The following is a 17,847-nucleotide window of genomic DNA, read 5'->3' on the forward strand; positions in this document are numbered from 1 at the left end:
TGGCGGTTTAGGAATTAATAGTTTAATTAGGTTTATTGCGATGTGGGGGGTTGGCGGTTGAGGGGTTAATATTTTAATTATGCTATTTGCGGATTTAGGGTTAATAACTTTATTTTGCGATGCGGGGGTTGATGGTTTAGGTGTTTGTTAATACTTCGTGCAGGAGGTTAGGTTTTTCTTTTTTGTTATACTTAATGCGGGCGGTTATATATATATATATATATATATATATATATATATATATATATATATATATATATATATATATATATATAAATATATATATATATATATATATATTTATTTATCTCTTGCGGGCGGTTGCATGGTTTTTTTTTTGTTTTTGTTTTTTTAAGGCTTCGGGTTTGCCTACGCTGCATCCAGGTGGATTCTTTTGGCTGCACGTGCATCCAACATTCTTTTGACTGCCTTGCGCAGCCAACATTCCTTTGAGGATGTGTGCGCAACTGGCGATGGGCGCGTTACAAACGCGATTATAGTATAGATAACAATGAATTGCATCCTTCTGTTTTGTTTTTTTAGCCTCCAAACTTGATCTTCTGGAATCTACGAAAGGAACTTCTGTCTCCAGCATTTTATGCTGCTATTTGAATTCTCTCCCCCCTAGAATACTTTCAGTGCCCCTTAATGTGTTTTCAGTGACACGTAGAAACTTCTGGTGAGATGATCAGCTGGGTTGTGTGACTGCTGCTGCTGATTGGATCACCAGCCATTTCCACTCGGGACCAGCAGTTCTGTGGGTCTCCTGAGAGGTACTTTAACTATGTGTTAACCCCTTTTGTAGGGGTAAAACATAGAGTTCCTGGGTTGCTATTGATAAAACTGCACACGCTGAGTTAGAGCATGTCATTTGTCCACTTTTATGACTCTTTAAAGGGAACTAAATGACAGAAAAGTTTCCCTAAGTATTAGCTCTATATTATCTAAGAACTGTGCCTGCAGCCAGTCTGTTGTTTATGTGAGCTTAACACACAGGAATACACATTCAATGAACTGTGAGAAGCGCACTGGTACCTTTGCTGGTTTCCAGAAGACCAATGCTAGTTATGCACATTTCAATTTAAAAGCCTGATTTTCACAATTCATTAAACATCTCTTTATGATGTAGCTGATTAAAGGGAGAGGAAAGTAAACCTTCATGATTCAGAAAGAACAAACCATTTCTATTCATCTTCTATTATTAAACTTACTTCATTCTATTTCTATCCTTTGTTAAAAAAGCATACCTAGGTAGTCCAAGCAGCAGCAATGCACTGCTCCCAGTAGTGCATTATTGTGCTGGAGCTGACTCTAACTATATCTTGTAGGAGTTAAACGCATAGAGGTTGATTTTAATCTTTTTAATTGTGTTTATCGGCTCTTTTAAGGCTCCCGATATGCCTTTTTCTTTATCTGAGTGATCACATTCCAAACGTTAACACTATTCCCATATCAGATCCGAGCAGATAATGCAAAATCACCCATATGAAGCACAGACCATTATTGACTAAATAGCGACCATAAAATGGACACATGGGGGCCGATTTATCAAGGGCCGAATGGCCCCTGTTTCTGCATGAGCCTTCAGGCTTGCCGGAAACAGCAGTTAAAGGGGCAGTAAACCTTCAAAATGTTATATAATTATGCACATAGTGCAGAATTATATAACATTATCTTACCGCTAACTTTATACAACATACAATCGGGTTGATTGACACCCCCTGCTAGCGGCTGATTGCCCGCAAATCTTCAGGGGGCGGCATTGCACAAGCAGTTCACCAGAAATGCTTGTGCAATGTTAAATGACGACAGCATATGCTGTCAGCATTCAGCTATGTTTGTCGGACATGATCCGCTGAGTGGATCATGTCGGACAGACATTTGATAAATCGGCCCCATCAAGTTCAAAAGCCAAAGACACTTGATAAATACCCATCACCCTCAATAAAACACATGGGCCAACAATCTGTTCATACTCCGACCTGAAAAACAAGATAGTGTGACCCATGCTAACAACTGCCCTTTTTAATGACGATAGATTTGAGCCAAATAAACAATACTGAATATTTCATCAGTATGTGAATGTAAAACCATGGATAAAACATTTCTACAATATGTTACCAGATAAATCAATACTTATCCCAATATCAGTAAATTACATTAGAGTTATTTGAATTAAAAAAAAAAAAACGCCACCCTAAGACCTTAAAGGCCACCTTTTATTTCAGTGCATTTTGACAGTTTTTCACAGCTAGACAGTGCTAGTTCATGTGTATCCTATAAATACCATTGTGCTCACTCCCATGGAGTTATTTATGAGTCAGCGCTGATTGGCTAAAATGCAAGTCTGGCAAAAGAACTGAAATAAGGGGTCTTACATACAAGGTAATCACAGAGGCTTACATACAAGGTAATCACAGAGGTAAAAAGTATATTAATATAACTGTGCTGGTTATGCAAAACTGGGGAATGGGTAATAAAGGAATTAACTATCTTTTTAAACAATAACAATTTTCAAGTAGACTGTCCCTTTAACTGGATTTAACTGATAATGTACTATGTGTATATAAAATATTTCTTAAAAACAAAGAACAACATTTTTATTTGGTTGTTTGTCATAAATTAACTTCAGATATTTTCATTCTGTATTTTAGGTCCTTTGCCTGAACCTCAGTGTATACTATCAGCCGCCTCTGATTCTCACCCTGTCAAAGCGCTACTGGAGAGTTTTACGATATTATCTGGCTGTGCGAGCAAAGGAACGGCAACTCATCCTCAAGAGGTCCACATCATAAATCTGAAGTGTTCCGAGGAAGACCACTGTCAAAATGAGAACGAGGTATGTATGTATGAATTGCTCTGTTATCTGTTAAAGGATCAGTCAACACAGTAGATTTGCATAATCAACAAATGCAATCAAGACAATGCAATAGCACTTAGTCTGAACTTCAAATGAGTATTAGATTTTTCTCTGACAATTTTAAAAGTTATGTCTTTTTCCACTCCCCCTGTACCATGTGACAGCCATCAGCCAATCACAAATGCATAAACGTTTATTCTGTGAATTCTTGCACATGCTCAGTAGGAGCTGGTGACTCAAAAAGTTTAAATTTCAAAAGACTGTGCACATTTTGTTAATGGAAATAAATTGGAAAGTTGTTTAAAATAGCTGCTCTATCTGACTCATGAAAGTTTAATTTTGACTTGAGTGTCCCCTTAACAGTGGCCATGTGAAGTCCAGATTTAAAGGGACTTTAAACACTTTGAGATTGTAATATAAAATGTGTAATTATGCACAGTAAAACAACTTTGTAATATATTTTCATTATTTATTTTGCTCCCTTTTGCCTGTGGGTTTTCCAGTTCCTAGAAGTCACGTGCCTAATAGGCTTTATTAAATTGATAAGATTACAGACTGCAAAACAACGGAGAGTTTGGCCAAGGCTAGCTGAGTCTACTCTAGTATCAAGTCTGAATTGACTGCTCCAAATAAGGCAAGTGGTGGCTAGAGTTTGGTTATTGAAAAATAACTGAAGCAAACAAGGGGTTAATACATTGAAACAATGTTCACACTGACCTAATATTGTCATTTTGTGAACAACTTCAGAACAATCTTATAAATACTAAAAGTAAGTGAATGTACTGTTTAAAGGGACATAAAACACAATTTTAAACAACTTTCCAAATTACTTCTATTATTACATTTGCTTTATTCTCTTGGGTATCATTTGTTGAAGGAGCAGCACTGCACTACTTGGAGCTAACTAAACACTTCAAGAGAGCCAATTACAAGCAGCATATATGTGTAGCTTCCAATCAGAAGCTAGCTCCCAGTAGTACATTGCTGATCCTGAGCCTACCTAGGAATTCTTTTTAACAAAGGATACAAGAGAATGAAGCAAATTAGAAAATAGAAGTAGAGTGGAAAGTTTAAAATTGCATGATATATCTGAAAAATGAAAGTTTAATAGTGACTTTACTGTCCCTTTAAATGCTATTTTTCCTGCTATAAGCGGAAATGTGAGACTGTGTAGCCCTCCCCTGTATACAACAGGCTCAGCTAAACGGCAACATGCAATCAAGATACTCAGCACTGTAACCCAATGTGTAGAAGCATGCCACTATGGGCGAGAATGTAAGCTACAGTAACCACATGTAATTTAATAATAAACGCACGTGCACACACATTTAACTTGTCTTTAATTATGTGTTTTTAAACAGTTTGTTGGAAATTCTATTTTGTGTACACTGTCTCTTTAAATGAACATAAAAGTGAGTTATAGCATTTTTATTGCTTTTATATCACTTGCTTTTTAACCCCTACAAAGCTACAGTGTACTACTGAGAGCTAACTGCACACCTCTAAAGAGCCAATGACAAGAAACATGTGTGTAGCCACCAATCACCAGCTTGCTCCCAGTAGTGTATTACTGCTCTGGCGCTGCCTTTAAATATGTTTTTAAACCCTCTGCAAAGCATTACTGGGAGCTAGCTGGGATTGGTGGCTACACACATATGCTTCTTGTCATTGTATTCAGCAGGGGTTAAAGGGACACTGAACCCAAATTTTTTCTTTCGAGATTCAGAGCAGCAATTTTTAACAACTTTCTAATTTACTCCTGTTATCAATTTTTCTTTGTTCTCTTGCTATCTTTATTTGAAAAAAAAGTTCAGACCTTGGACAGCACTTGTTTATTGGTGGGTGAATGTATCCACCAATCGGCAAGAACAACCCAGGTTGTTCACCAAAATGGGCCGGCATTTAAACTTACATTCTTGCTTTTCAAATAAAGATACCAAGAGAATGAAGAACATTTGCTAATAGGAGTAAATTAGAAAGTTGCTTAAAATTGGATCCAGTGTCCCTTTAAAGCAATAGTGCAACAATAAAGGCTCTGACATATTTGTTCATTTACATTTTACACCTTCATATCCTGTTAACTTGTTAGATACAATACAGAGTAATCCTTTTGCAACTGCCTCTGGCAGCCAAGGGTTAAAGGGTTAGGAAAGTCAAAATAAAATTTGCTTGATTTAGATAAAGCATATAATTTTAAGACACTTTTAAATTTCATTTTTTATTTTCAAATAGGCTTTGTTTTCTTGGTAACCCTTATTGAAAAAGAATCCGCACATATCCTACACTATTGGGAGCTAGCTGCTGATTGGTGCCTGCACACATTTGTCTTTTGTGATTGGCTAACTAGATGTGTTTATCTAACTGCCAGTAGTGCAATGCTGTTCCTTCAGCAAAGGATAACAATAGAACGAAGCAAATTTGATAACGTAAATAAATTGGAAAGTTGTTTAAAATTGTGTGTTCTATCCGAATCGTGAAAGAAAATTTTGGGGTTTCCTGCCCCTTTAAAATTTTCTAAATCTAATGATTTATTATTTTACTTCAGGAATTGAGAACAATGACAAGCCAAATTAGGGTTAATACATTACATTCTTTAACAGTGTATCATTTACTAAAATGTGGTCTAATGATCATTGCTGTTCCAGGCTACATGGTACAATTAATATAAACAAAATATTCTCTCACCCTTGTAGTGCATATTTACGTTGTGATTATTGCATTCCCCTCTGTGGGTACTGCTGATTGCAGCAGTTTTTAAGTGGAGAGTAATTGGCCATTTTAGAAAAGTTCACGGAGGGAGAAAAGAAAATAATTCTCTTACAACTGCTACAAAAATAAAATGATATCAACAACTACATTAAAGGGACACTCAAGTCAAAATTAAACTTTCATGATTTGAGACAGAGCATGCAACTTCCAAATGTGCACTGTCTTTTTAGATTTACACTTCATAAATGGAAAGAGTCCACAGCTGCATTCATTACTTTTGGGAAATAAGAACCTGGCCACCAGGAGGAGGCAAAGACACCCCAGCCAAAGGCTTAAATACTCCTCCCACTTCCCTCATCCCCCTTTTGTCCCAGGAGGTTGGCAGAGAAGTGTCAGAAGTTTGTTTTTGTCTCTTATGGAGGGTAGTACTCTTCGACATGGGACGGGAGTTTTAAGTAATCCTGTCAGTCTCTCAGTGAGGGCTTGGATGAAAGTTAGAGTCCGGAGATGCAGGAAAAATCTTTCTGCGAAACCATCCCGACTAATTTTAACAACTCCACAAGCAATCGGCGTTGTCTAACTTCGCTTCGCTGCCTGCTTTCTTCTCTCAAGTCCATGGCAGAGGCGAGGCTACTATCCGTCACACTTGAAGGGCGGTGTTCCTGTTCCACAGCGTAGATTCCGGTAAGATCGTTTCATTTTACTTCTTCATGATTGTACTGTTACTCATTTGTTCCTACGGACATGAAAAATACAGGGTCTCAGTGCGACTCCTTTAGTATCTTGGAATCAAGGGTTAATATTTCCTGAGAGGGATTATTGAACAGGGTTTTTTTTAAATCATGTTTATGTGATTCAATCTGCTTATCTGTAGTGTTAACTGGGCTTGTGGCATTTGGAACATAACGGCCTTTCGAAGTGACGCAACCTTATGGTCGGGTGCGCTATTTTTGGACTGTACGGTTCACCTTGTGACTGGGTGTGTTTACGTTCTGGCCTCCCATTTCCGCATTCCTGACTGTGTGGTGACGGAGAATTCTAGTCCGCTGGTGTCTGGTTCATAGGAGGTGGGGTGTACCCCAGCCATTGTGGGTGTCAGGTACCGTTTAAATTGTTTTATATTTAGTCCATTCTTTGGTACCCTTGATCCAGTTATGGAGGATACTGATGTTGAGATTGTTCAACATTCTGATTCAGATTCTTCGTCCTGTGACGAATGCGAATTGGCCCCATTGACTTAGGTCAGTCAGTTATGTTCTTTAGGCCGTTCTAGAGCACCTTGTTCCTCTGGCTCAGGGATTCAAGGGTCTGCTGAGCCATCTGCCTCGGGGGGGGGCCTGTCCTCCGGGAGGCGAGTTCCCTACCGCTCCCTACTACTACACATGCGGGTAACCCAAGTTATGATTTTTCCCCCTGGAGGTTGTGGCATGTTTTCGCTTTTACATACTTTTGGCGCTTGCGCATATACCAAGTCCAGATGTTTATTTGCGATTGTGTTTGTGCCCGATTGCCCCTGGTCTCTCGGCCACAGTAGGGTATGTGCGGTTCCCTGCGTTTTTGTAACTGTTCCTGAGTGTTGTGCCTTTCGTTATAGGCTGGCTCGCCTTCGTGTTCTACTTAGACACGTTTTTGAGCTGTTTGGGGACCCTATCCTTCTCGGTTATGGGACTCATCAGTCTCCTCCCTCGAATGCCTCACCTCGTTAGACATGGGGGGATGAAGTAATCTCCTTTAAGTCTTGTTATCGAGATCCTTCCCAGTTTTGTTGGAAGAACAGGGTTTCTGTTCTTTCTGTTCTTCTTGGGCGTTAACCCTCGGGTTGCCTGTTATTTTATTTTATCCAGTTAGGATGAATTTTATTTTTATTTTTCATACTATGTTTACTGTGGGAACTTTCTCTGGGATCGATACTCCCTGTTTGCTTCTACGGAAGTTGTTTGGGACACGTTAGTCCCGTGTTTGTCTGTTTTTCTTTCCTTTCTCTCTCTTAGGGCGGATTCAGCCAGCTTAGCAGTTATGATCCTGGTTGCAGGCTGGTCCTGCTTGGGTTCAGATATTCTGTCTCGCGGCTTATTCAGACACGTGGCACCTATTATACCTTGCTGGTCAGGTTGGGGTGCTGAGTGCTATTAACATTATTTATGTTTCTTGTTATTTGTTTTATAAGTTTCAGCTAAGCATTCTCAAGAGGACTTGCGGGTCCATGCGGCTCTCGGGATTGTTTCCGTCCTAAAAAGCCGTCTTTCTGGTGACTGGGTCAGTGAATGTTGCTGCGTCACTCTGTTGCTTCTGATACCCTTGGAACCTAGAGTATTCCTTCCCACGTGGTGGGAAAATTAGAGGGTTTTAGCGCATCTTTTTCACCGGTCGGGGCGGTTTTGCCTTAGGAAATTGTCCTTTTTGGACTTGTTCCTTTAGTGGTTCTCTTTTTCATTGAGACCTCTTGGATTGTCCGTTTCTCCTTGTGGATGGGTCGCTTTCAGGGGACTTGGATTCCCTTTGGGAGTTGGTTGTTCCTTTTTCGGGACATTAGAAAGTGAGGTCTTTTTGGGCTCCGGTTAGGGGTCCTTCCCCGGTGTGGGGAATGCTCTGCATCTCCTTCTTGGGATAGAAGAGGTCCTAGTGGTTTTCCACTCATATGGTTCAGGTATTGCCATCCAGGTGGCATCCAAACCCATGTTTTACTGTCCTCTTACTTCGAATCTGAGGTGATAGGGAGACTTGATGTTACTCTGTTCGGGTGACTTGTGGCTAGCTGGACAGCTAGCTCAGCATACTAATGCTCTGTGGCTACTCTGTACTGTAGCAAACCGAGGGTTGCTAGTTCGATTCCCTGGCAAGCTCTACTCAGCCTTTCCTCCTTTCGAGGTTGATAAAATGAGCAGTGCCTTGTGTCCCTTAGGGGGATTAGCCGCACTTTTCAAGCTCAATCATGTTAATGATGCTTGGACGCCTGTTAGCTCTAGTGTCCTTCTGGTTCTTTGGAGTGTTGGGCTCCTGCAAGGGGTGGTCTCTTCCCTTTGGGTCGGGACTTGCAAGGGCTTCTTGCTCTTGTTATCTGGGTTATTCTTGTCCCTGGGAGGTCTGGTTTTTGATATCAGACGAGGGATTTATGTGCCTGGAAAATTGTTTAATCTAAACATTTTGGGGTCCGGGCTTCTTGTCCTGATCTTCCGGTTGTCTAGGGTTTTACTCTGCGTTTTCTCTTTGTGGATCCTTATGATCCTAGGACTGGCCTGGGGGTTCCAGTTTCCGTGGTACTTGGGCTTTGCCCTTGTTCTGGCTGTTCTGTTTTACAACTTGGCCAGATTTATTGAGAGCCGGGGCTCCTTGGGCCTTGTCTTGTGCCGGACGATACGGTTCCCTTGGGACAGCCACCTAACGTGACCTGATGGTGGGCTTTCCTGCCTAGCAAACGGATGGTTTGCAATTGCAAAGCTGTCACTTTTGCCCCTGTAATGTGTGCTAGCACGATGGTGTTTTAAGGGGTTCTTCCGTATTCGTCAGTGACGTGGCCTTGTGTCCTCTCGGTTCTTCCTACGACTTCCTGTCTTATGGGCAGGTGTTTATCAATGCTTTCCTCTTTAGGGGGCTCGTTGTCCTCCTTACGGAGGTGTGGGTCCCTTTTTAGGGGCCTCTCCTGTGTTCGGGAGCTTGTAACAGATGTTTATCTGGTTCAGGGATTGGTCTGCTCTTTGAGTTGTTCCTTTCCATCTGGGGAGCTACTGGCTCCGCATTGAGACTTAGTTGGGTGGCTTTGCTATATCTCCTTTGGTCTAACGCCTGCTTGTTTGTCTTTAGGTGGGGTTCGTTTCGGTTCCCTTACTTTCCAATCTGCCGTTGCCTGGGCTGGTCCGACTAGGCGTAGGATCTGAGATCTGTTGTTCATCTTCAGGTCTTGGGGGTGACAGTGGACCTTCTTTTTTTAGTGGTTCTGTGCCTCTCCCCCTTTGAGATCTGTGAATAGGCTTGGTGGCCTGAATTGCCTGGAGAGTGTTCTCTATCTTGGAGGTTGGGCAATTTCTGTCTTGTGCCGCTTATTCCTTAGGGGTAGTGTTTTCTCTGTGTCTTCCTATGGATGGCAGCGTGTTACTAGACTCAGATGTTTATTTTCTGAGTTTGCTGCTTGTAATTTTCTGTTTGCTCAGTCTCTGACGTTTTGAGGACTTTGTCTTCAGCTGTCTTTTTCGGTGCTGTTGCACAATGTTTGGTAGATGTTCATCTCCTTGATGATGCCTGGTTGCTCCTTGTGGGTTGGGCATCGTCTCCCCTTGTTCTCGGGATCCTTTCGGGTCTCTCTGGACTTGTCCTTGCTTTGAAGGTTTTTTTTTTCCTTTATGGATTTTGCTGTACCTTTTGGGTATCCCTTAGCTTACCCTTGTCCTCTACCTTGTGGGGATTTTGGTACTTTACTAGTAAGGGGGCCGACTGATGGGGGACTGTTCTCCTGGAGGAGTGTTGCCTCAGTGAGTCTGCTTGCGGTCTCTAGTTAGGCTTTCGGACTATCTGCGGGTCAGTGTCCTTGGGGCCTTTTCCTTCTAGTTCTTTTGCCCGGCTCTGACGAAGCGGGGTTTGGTTGGGTTGTGGTTTTTCAGGCCTGGTGCCCTCAGAATGGGCCACCTATTGTACCCTCCTGTTTTTTCATTCAGTGTCCTCTATAGCTTGGGTATTATTTTCCCAAAAGTAATGAATGCAGCTGTGGACTCTTTCCATTTATGAAGAAAAACTTAAATTATGCTTACCTGATAATTTTCTTTTCACAGCTCCACAGCTTTCACAGAGTTCACAGCTCCCAATCCGTATTTTTTTTTCTTCTGGCACCTTTTCACCCTGATATTTCTTCTACTGTTACTTGTTCCTCGGCAGAATGACTGGGGGATGAGGGAAGTGGGGGAGGTATTTAAGCCTTTGGCTGGGGTGTCTCTGCCTCCTCCTGGTGGCCAGGTTCTTATTTCCCAAAAGTAATGAATGCATCTGAAGAAAAGAAAATTATCAGGTAAGCATAATTTAAAGGGACAGTCAAGTCCAAAAAAAAACCTTTCATAATTTAAATAGGGAATGTAACTTTAAACAACTTTCCAATTTACTCTTATCATCAATTTTGCTTTGTTCTCTTGGTATTCTTAGTTGAAAGCAAATTCTAGGCGGTTCATATGCTAATTTCTTAGATCTTGAAGACTGCCTCTAATCCGGATGCATTTTGACCACTAGAGGGCATTAGTTCATGTGTTTCATATAGATAACATTGAGCTCATGCACGTGAAGTTACCCTGGAGTGAGCACTGATTAGCTAAAGTCAAAATAACTGAAATAAGGGGGCAGTCTGCAGAGGCTTAGATACAAGGTAATCACAGAGGTAAAAAGTTTATTTCTATAATAGTGTTGGTTATGCAAAACTGGAGAATGGGTAATAAAGGGATTATCTTTCTTTTTAATTTACAAAAATTCTGGTGTTCACTGTCCCTTTAAGTTTTTTGAGTCACCAGCTCCTACTGAGCATGTGCAAGAATTCATAGAATATATGTATATGCATTTGTGATTGGCCTGCTGATGCCTGTCACATGATACAGGGGGAGAGGAAAAAACATAACTAGCCACGGTCATTATATTAAAGGGACATTTTGGTCAAAATGTAAATGCACATAGGTGATTATATCTTTGAATAGAAACATATTTGCTTCTAGTAAAAGTTAACACTGTTTTAGTTAAAATTTTATTTGGCATCTGCATGTGAAGCATAACTAGATATTCTCAGTGCACCAGCATTTTATGCAGCTGATCAGTGCACCAGTGGGGCTTGTAATCATGTCAGCAATTAACACATTGAGTCATTACCAGATGGTACAAGCACCTTAGGCAAGTGCTGTGTTTAAAATGCTGGTGCACAGTGCATACTGAAATACACCTTTGAAACAGCTATAGCTTTTATAAGAAGCATTTTTGCAAATACATGTATATTACAAAAATGTTTCTATTCAAAACTGAATTGCATCCATGAGGATTCTAATTTTGGCTGTAATATCCCTTTAAATTCCCAAGCTGTTTACTGTTGCTTTGGACCATTTCCCTGGCTGTATAGTTTTTGGAACCATTCCGTTCCCAGGTATGTTGCAATTCTTTACATTTTTTGCTCAGGGGCATCTGTTAAGAGCCAAAATGTTTGTTGTACTACATGTCTCTCCTAATATGAGAGTTTCAGATCTGTCATTACTTTCTCTAGTTCTTCCTGTTCAACTGTTCACCTTACCAGCCTTGCACGAACAAGAATAGGCTTTTGTTTTATTTTGTTCTCTTCAGGGTTACCTCTTCCGGCATCAATCAGGGTATTCTATTTCCTCCTCTTTAGTGGCATTTATCAAGCTTTAGAAACTCCAAACTTTTCCTTTTCCTTGTAACACAATACATTGCAGAAGACCATGAATATTCCCAGGGGACCGACGAGTTATTGGCGCAAGACAGGAACAGAAAAAAAAAAAAAGCACAAATAACTGGATGCCCAAAATCTACCTTTTAAAGCAAAGCAGGGTTATCTCTGTGATCATCAAAAAAGTTGTCACTCATAATAACCTTTTACCTTGGAACGAAATCAATCCTATCTCATGTTGAAAACAGATGAGTGGCATCCAAGTGTCTGCTGGCTCTCGTAGCTTAGACGTGCATGAGTTTACTTTACAACTGAGAACACTAATCTGTTTGTGATCTGAAAATAGACGCTAAGGGCCAGATTACAAGTGGAGAGCTATTTAACGCTCCAGTTCGAGCGTTGATTACGCTAGAAGTAAGCTTTTTGCGCTCGTCAGGGTTGCGCTCTTTTTTTATTGAGTTGAAAGTAAACCGCCTAGAATAAGAACAATTTGTTGCCATATTATTTGCTTCCAAACACTATTCCAGAATAATTCTGTTATCTACAGTGTGAAGCTATTCTCTTATAAACCCTTTTGTAACTTGCATTCGAAGGATTCTAGGAAACCTAATTGGTTTATTATCACACAGTCATGCAAATTGTTTTCCCGCTGTGTAATAAGGAATCTATGATTATATCTGGTTTTCTCCAACATAGGTGTGTCCGGTCCACGGCGTCATCCTTACTTGTGGGATATTCTCTTCCCCAACAGGAAATGGCAAAGAGCCCAGCAAAGCTGGTCACATGATCCCTCCTAGGCTCCGCCTACCCCAGTCATTCTCTTTGCCGTTGTACAGGCAACATCTCCACGGAGATGGCTTAGAGTTTTTTAGTGTTTAACTGTAGTTTTTCATTATTCAATCAAGAGTTTGTTATTTTCAAATAGTGCTGGTACGTACTATTTACTCAGAAACAGAAAAGAGATGAAGAATTCTGTTTGTATGAGGAAAATGATTTTAGCAACCGTAACTAAAATCCATGGCTGTTCCACACAGGACTGTTGAGAGCAATTAACTTCAGTTGGGGGAACAGTTTGCAGTCTCTTGCTGCTTGAGGTATGACACATTCTAACAAGACGATGTAATGCTGGAAGCTGTCATTTTCCCTATGGGATCCGGTAAGCCATGTTTATTACGATTGTAAATAAGGGCTTCACAAGGGCTTATTTAAACTGTAGACTTTTTTTTGGGCTAAATCGATTGATATTAACACTTATTTAGCCTTGAGGAATCATTTATTCTGGGTATTTTGATTTAATAATATCGGCAGGCACTGTTTTAGACACCTTATTCTTTAGGGGCTTTCCCAAAGCATAGGCAGAGTCTCATTTTCGCGCCGGTGTTGCGCACTTGTTTTTGAGAGGCATGGCATGCAGTCGCATGTGAGAGGAGCTCTGATACTCATAAAAGACTTCTGAAGGCGTCATTTGGTATCGTATTCCCCTTTGGGTTTGGTTGGGTCTCAGCAAAGCAGATACCAGGGACTGTAAAGGGGTTTAAAGCTTATAACGGCTCCGGTTCCGTTATTTTAAGGGTTAAAGCTTCCAAAATTGGTGTGCAATATTTTCAAGGCTTTAAGACGCTGTGGTGAAAATTTGGTGAATTTTGAACAATTCCTTCATGTTTTTTCGCAATTGCAGTAATAAAGTGTGTTCAGTTTAAAATTTAAAGTGACAGTAACGGTTTTATTTTAAAACGTTTTTTGTACTTTCTGATCAAGTTTATGCCTGTTTAACATGTCTGAACTACCAGATAGACTGTGTTCTGAATGTGGGGAAGCCAGAATTCCTATTCATTTAAATAAATGTGATTTATGTGATAATGACAATGATGCCCAAGATGATTCCTCAAGTGAGGGGAGTAAGCATGGTACTGCATCATTCCCTCCTTCGTCTACACGAGTCTTGCCCACTCAGGAGGCCCCTAGTACATCTAGCGCGCCAATACTCCTTACTATGCAACAATTAACGGCTGTAATGGATAATTCTGTCAAAAACATTTTAGCCAAAATGAACCCTTGTCAGCGTAAGCGTGGATGCTCTGTTTTAGTTACTGAAGAGCATGACGACGCTGATATTAATATCTCTGAAGGGCCCCTAACCCAATTTGAGGGGGCCAGGGAGGTTTTGTCTGAGGGAGAAATTACTGATTTAGGGAACATTTCTCAGCAGGCTGAATCTGATGTGATTACATTTAAATTTAAATTGGAACATCTCCGCATTTTGCTTAAGGAGGTATTATCCACTCTGGATGATTGTGAAAATTTAGTCATCCCAGAGAAACTATGTAAAATGGACAAGTTCCTAGAGGTGCCGGGGCTCCCAGAAGCTTTTCCTATACCCAAGCGGGTGGCGGACATTGTTAATAAAGAATGGGAAAGGCCCGGTATTCCTTTCGTCCCTCCCCCCATATTTAAAAAATTGTTTCCTATGGTCGACCCCAGAAAGGACTTATGGCAGTCAGTCCCCAAGGTCGAGGGAGCGGTTTCTACTTTAAACAAACGCACCACTATTCCCATAGAGGATAGTTGTGCTTTCAAAGATCCTATGGATAAAAAATTAGAAGGTTTGCTTAAAAAGATGTTTGTTCAGCAGGGTTACCTTCTACAACCCATTTCATGCATTGTCCCTGTCACTACAGCCGCATATTTCTGGTTTGATGAACTGCTTAAGGTGCTCGATAGTGACTCTCCTCCTTATGAGGAGATTATGGACAGAATCAATGCTCTCAAATTGGCTAATTCTTTCACTCTAGACGCCTCTTTGCAATTGGCTAAGTTAGCGGCTAAGAACTCTGGGTTTGCTATTGTGGCGCGCAGAGCGCTTTGGTTGAAATCTTGGTCGGCTGATGCGTCTTCCAAGAACAAGCTACTAAACATTCCTTTCAAGGGGAAAACGCTGTTTGGTCCTGACTTGAAAGAGATTATATCTGATATCACTGGGGGTAAGGGCCACGCCCTTCCTCAGGATCGGCCCTTCAAGGCAAAAAATAGACCTAATTTTCGTCCCTTTCGTAAAAACGGACCAGCCCAAGGTGCTACGTCCTCTAAGCAAGAGGGTAATACTTCTCAGGCCAAGCCAGCTTGGAGACCAATGCAAGGCTGGAACAAGGGAAAGCAGGCCAAGAAACCTGCCACTGCTACCAAGACAGCATGAAATATTGGCCCCCGATCCGGGACCGGATCTGGTGGGGGGCAGACTCTCTCTCTTCGCTCAGGCTTGGGCAAGAGATGTTCTGGATCCTTGGGCGCTAGAAATAGTCTCCCAGGGTTATCTTCTGGAATTCAAGGGACTTCCCCCAAGGGGGAGGTTCCACAAGTCGCAGTTGTCTTCAGACCACATAAAAAGACAGGCGTTCTTACATTGTGTAGAAGACCTGTTAAAAATGGGAGTGATTCATCCTGTTCCATTAAGAGAACAAGGGATGGGGTTCTACTCCAATCTGTTCATAGTTCCCAAAAAAGAGGGAACGTTCAGACCAATCCTAGATCTCAAGATCTTAAACAAATTTCTCAAGGTCCCATCGTTCAAGATGGAAACCATTCGAACTATCCTTCCTTCCATCCAGGAAGGTCAATTTATGACCACGGTGGATTTAAAGGATGCGTATCTACATATTCCTATCCACAAGGAACATCATCGGTTCCTAAGGTTTGCATTCCTGGACAAACATTACCAGTTCGTGGCGCTTCCTTTCGGATTAGCCACTGCTCCAAGGATTTTCACAAAGGTACTAGGGTCCCTTCTAGCGGTGCTAAGACCAAGGGGCATTGCAGTAGTACCTTACCTGGACGACATTCTGATTCAAGCGTCGTCCCTTCCTCAAGCAAAGGCTCACACGGACATTGTCCTGGCCTTTCTCAGATCTCACGGCTGGAAAGTGAACGTGGAAAAGAGTTCTCTATCCCCGTCAACAAGGGTTCCCTTCTTGGGAACAATTATAGACTCCTTAGAAATGAGGATCTTTCTAACAGAGGCCAGAAAAACAAAGCTTCTGGACTCTTGTCGGATACTTCATTCCGTTCCTCTTCCTTCCATAGCTCAGTGCATGGAAGTGATCGGGTTGATGGTGGCGGCGATGGACATAGTTCCTTTTGCGCGCATTCATCTAAGACCATTACAACTGTGCATGCTCAGTCAGTGGAATGGGGACTATACAGACTTGTCTCCGAAGATACAAGTAAATCAGAGGACCAGAGACTCACTCCGTTGGTGGCTGTCCCTGGACAATCTGTCTCAAGGGATGATGTTCCACAGACCAGAGTGGGTCATTGTCACGACCGACGCCAGTCTGATAGGCTGGGGCGCGGTCTGGGGATCCCTGAAAGCTCAGGGTCTTTGGTCTCGGGAAGAATCTCTTCTACCGATAAATATTCTGGAACTGAGAGCGATATTCAATGCGCTCCAGGCCTGGCCCCAGCTTGCGAGGACCAGGTTCATACGGTTTCAATCAGACAACATGACGACTGTTGCGTACATCAACCATCAGGGGGGAACAAGGAGTTCCCTAGCGATGGAAGAAGTAACCAAAATTATTCTTTGGGCGGAGTCTCACTCCTGCCACCTGTCTGCTATCCACATCCCAGGAGTGGAAAATTGGGAAGCGGATTTTCTGAGTCGTCAGACATTGCATCCGGGGGAGTGGGAACTCCATCCGGAAATCTTTGCCCGAGTCACTCACCTGTGGGGCATTCCAGACATGGATCTGATGGCCTCTTGTCAGAACTTCAAAGTTCCTTGCTACGGGGCCAGATCCAGGGATCCCAAGGCGGCTCTAGTGGATGCACTAGTAGCACCTTGGACCTTCAAACTAGCTTATGTGTTCCCGCCATTTCCTCTCATCCCCAGGCTGATAGCCAGGATCAAGCAGGAGAGGGCGTCGGTGATCTTGATAGCCCCTGCGTGGCCACGCAGGACTTGGTATGCAGATCTGGTGAATATGTCATCGGCTCCACCTTGGAAGCTACCTTTGAGACGAGACCTTCTTGTTCAGGGTCCGTTCGAACATCCGAATCTGGTTTCACTCCAGCTGACTGCTTGGAGATTGAACGCTTGATTTTATCGAAGCGAGGATTCTCAGATTCTGTGATCGATACTCTTGTTCAGGCCAGAAAGCCTGTGACTAGAAAGATTTACCACAAAATTTGGAAAAAATATATCTGTTGGTGTGAATCTAAAGGATTCCCTTGGGACAAGGTTAAGGTTCCTAGGATTCTATCCTTCCTTCAAGAAGGATTGGAAAAAGGATTATCTGCAAGTTCCCTGAAGGGACAGATTTCTGCCTTGTCGGTATTACTTCACAAAAAGCTGGCAGCTGTGCCAGATGTTCAAGCCTTTGTTCAGGCTCTGGTTAGAATCAAGCCTGTTTACAAACCTTTGACTCCTCCTTGGAGTCTCAATTTAGTTCTTTCAGTTCTTCAGGGGGTTCCGTTTGAACCCTTACATTCCGTTGATATTAAGTTATTATCTTGGAAAGTTTTGTTTTTGGTTGCGATTTCTTCTGCTAGAAGAGTCTCAGAATTATCTGCTCTGCAGTGTTCTCCTCCTTATCTGGTGTTCCATGCAGATAAGGTGGTTTTACGTACTAAACCTGGTTTTCTTCCAAAAGTTGTTTCTAACAAAAACATTAACCAGGAGATTATCGTACCTTCTCTGTGTCCAAAACCAGTTTCAAAGAAGGAACGTTTGTTGCACAATTTGGATGTTGTTCGCGCTCTAAAATTCTATTTAGATGCTACAAAGGATTTTAGACAAACATCTTCCTTGTTTGTTGTTTATTCAGGTAAAAGGAGAGGTCAAAAAGCAACTTCTACCTCTCTCTCTTTTTGGATTAAAAGCATCATCAGATTGGCTTACGAGACTGCCGGACGGCAGCCT

The 17,847-nt window shown here is 41.8% G+C and overlaps 1 protein-coding gene across 1 annotated transcript in view; it reads left to right on the forward strand.

Annotated features, from left to right (window-relative positions):
- TGFBR3 (transforming growth factor beta receptor 3) overlaps window positions 1-17,847 on the forward strand; it is a 322,664-nt gene that overhangs the window by 94,784 nt on the left and 210,033 nt on the right. Inside the window, exon 3 of the mRNA XM_053694009.1 lies at window positions 2,655-2,839. Within this exon, the coding sequence (XP_053549984.1) occupies window positions 2,655-2,839 (185 nt within the window). The remainder of the gene's footprint in view (window positions 1-2,654; window positions 2,840-17,847) is intronic.

This window comes from Bombina bombina, chromosome 10 (genome assembly GCF_027579735.1).
Source record: "Bombina bombina isolate aBomBom1 chromosome 10, aBomBom1.pri, whole genome shotgun sequence".
In the NCBI taxonomy this organism is placed as follows: Eukaryota; Metazoa; Chordata; class Amphibia; order Anura; family Bombinatoridae; genus Bombina; species Bombina bombina.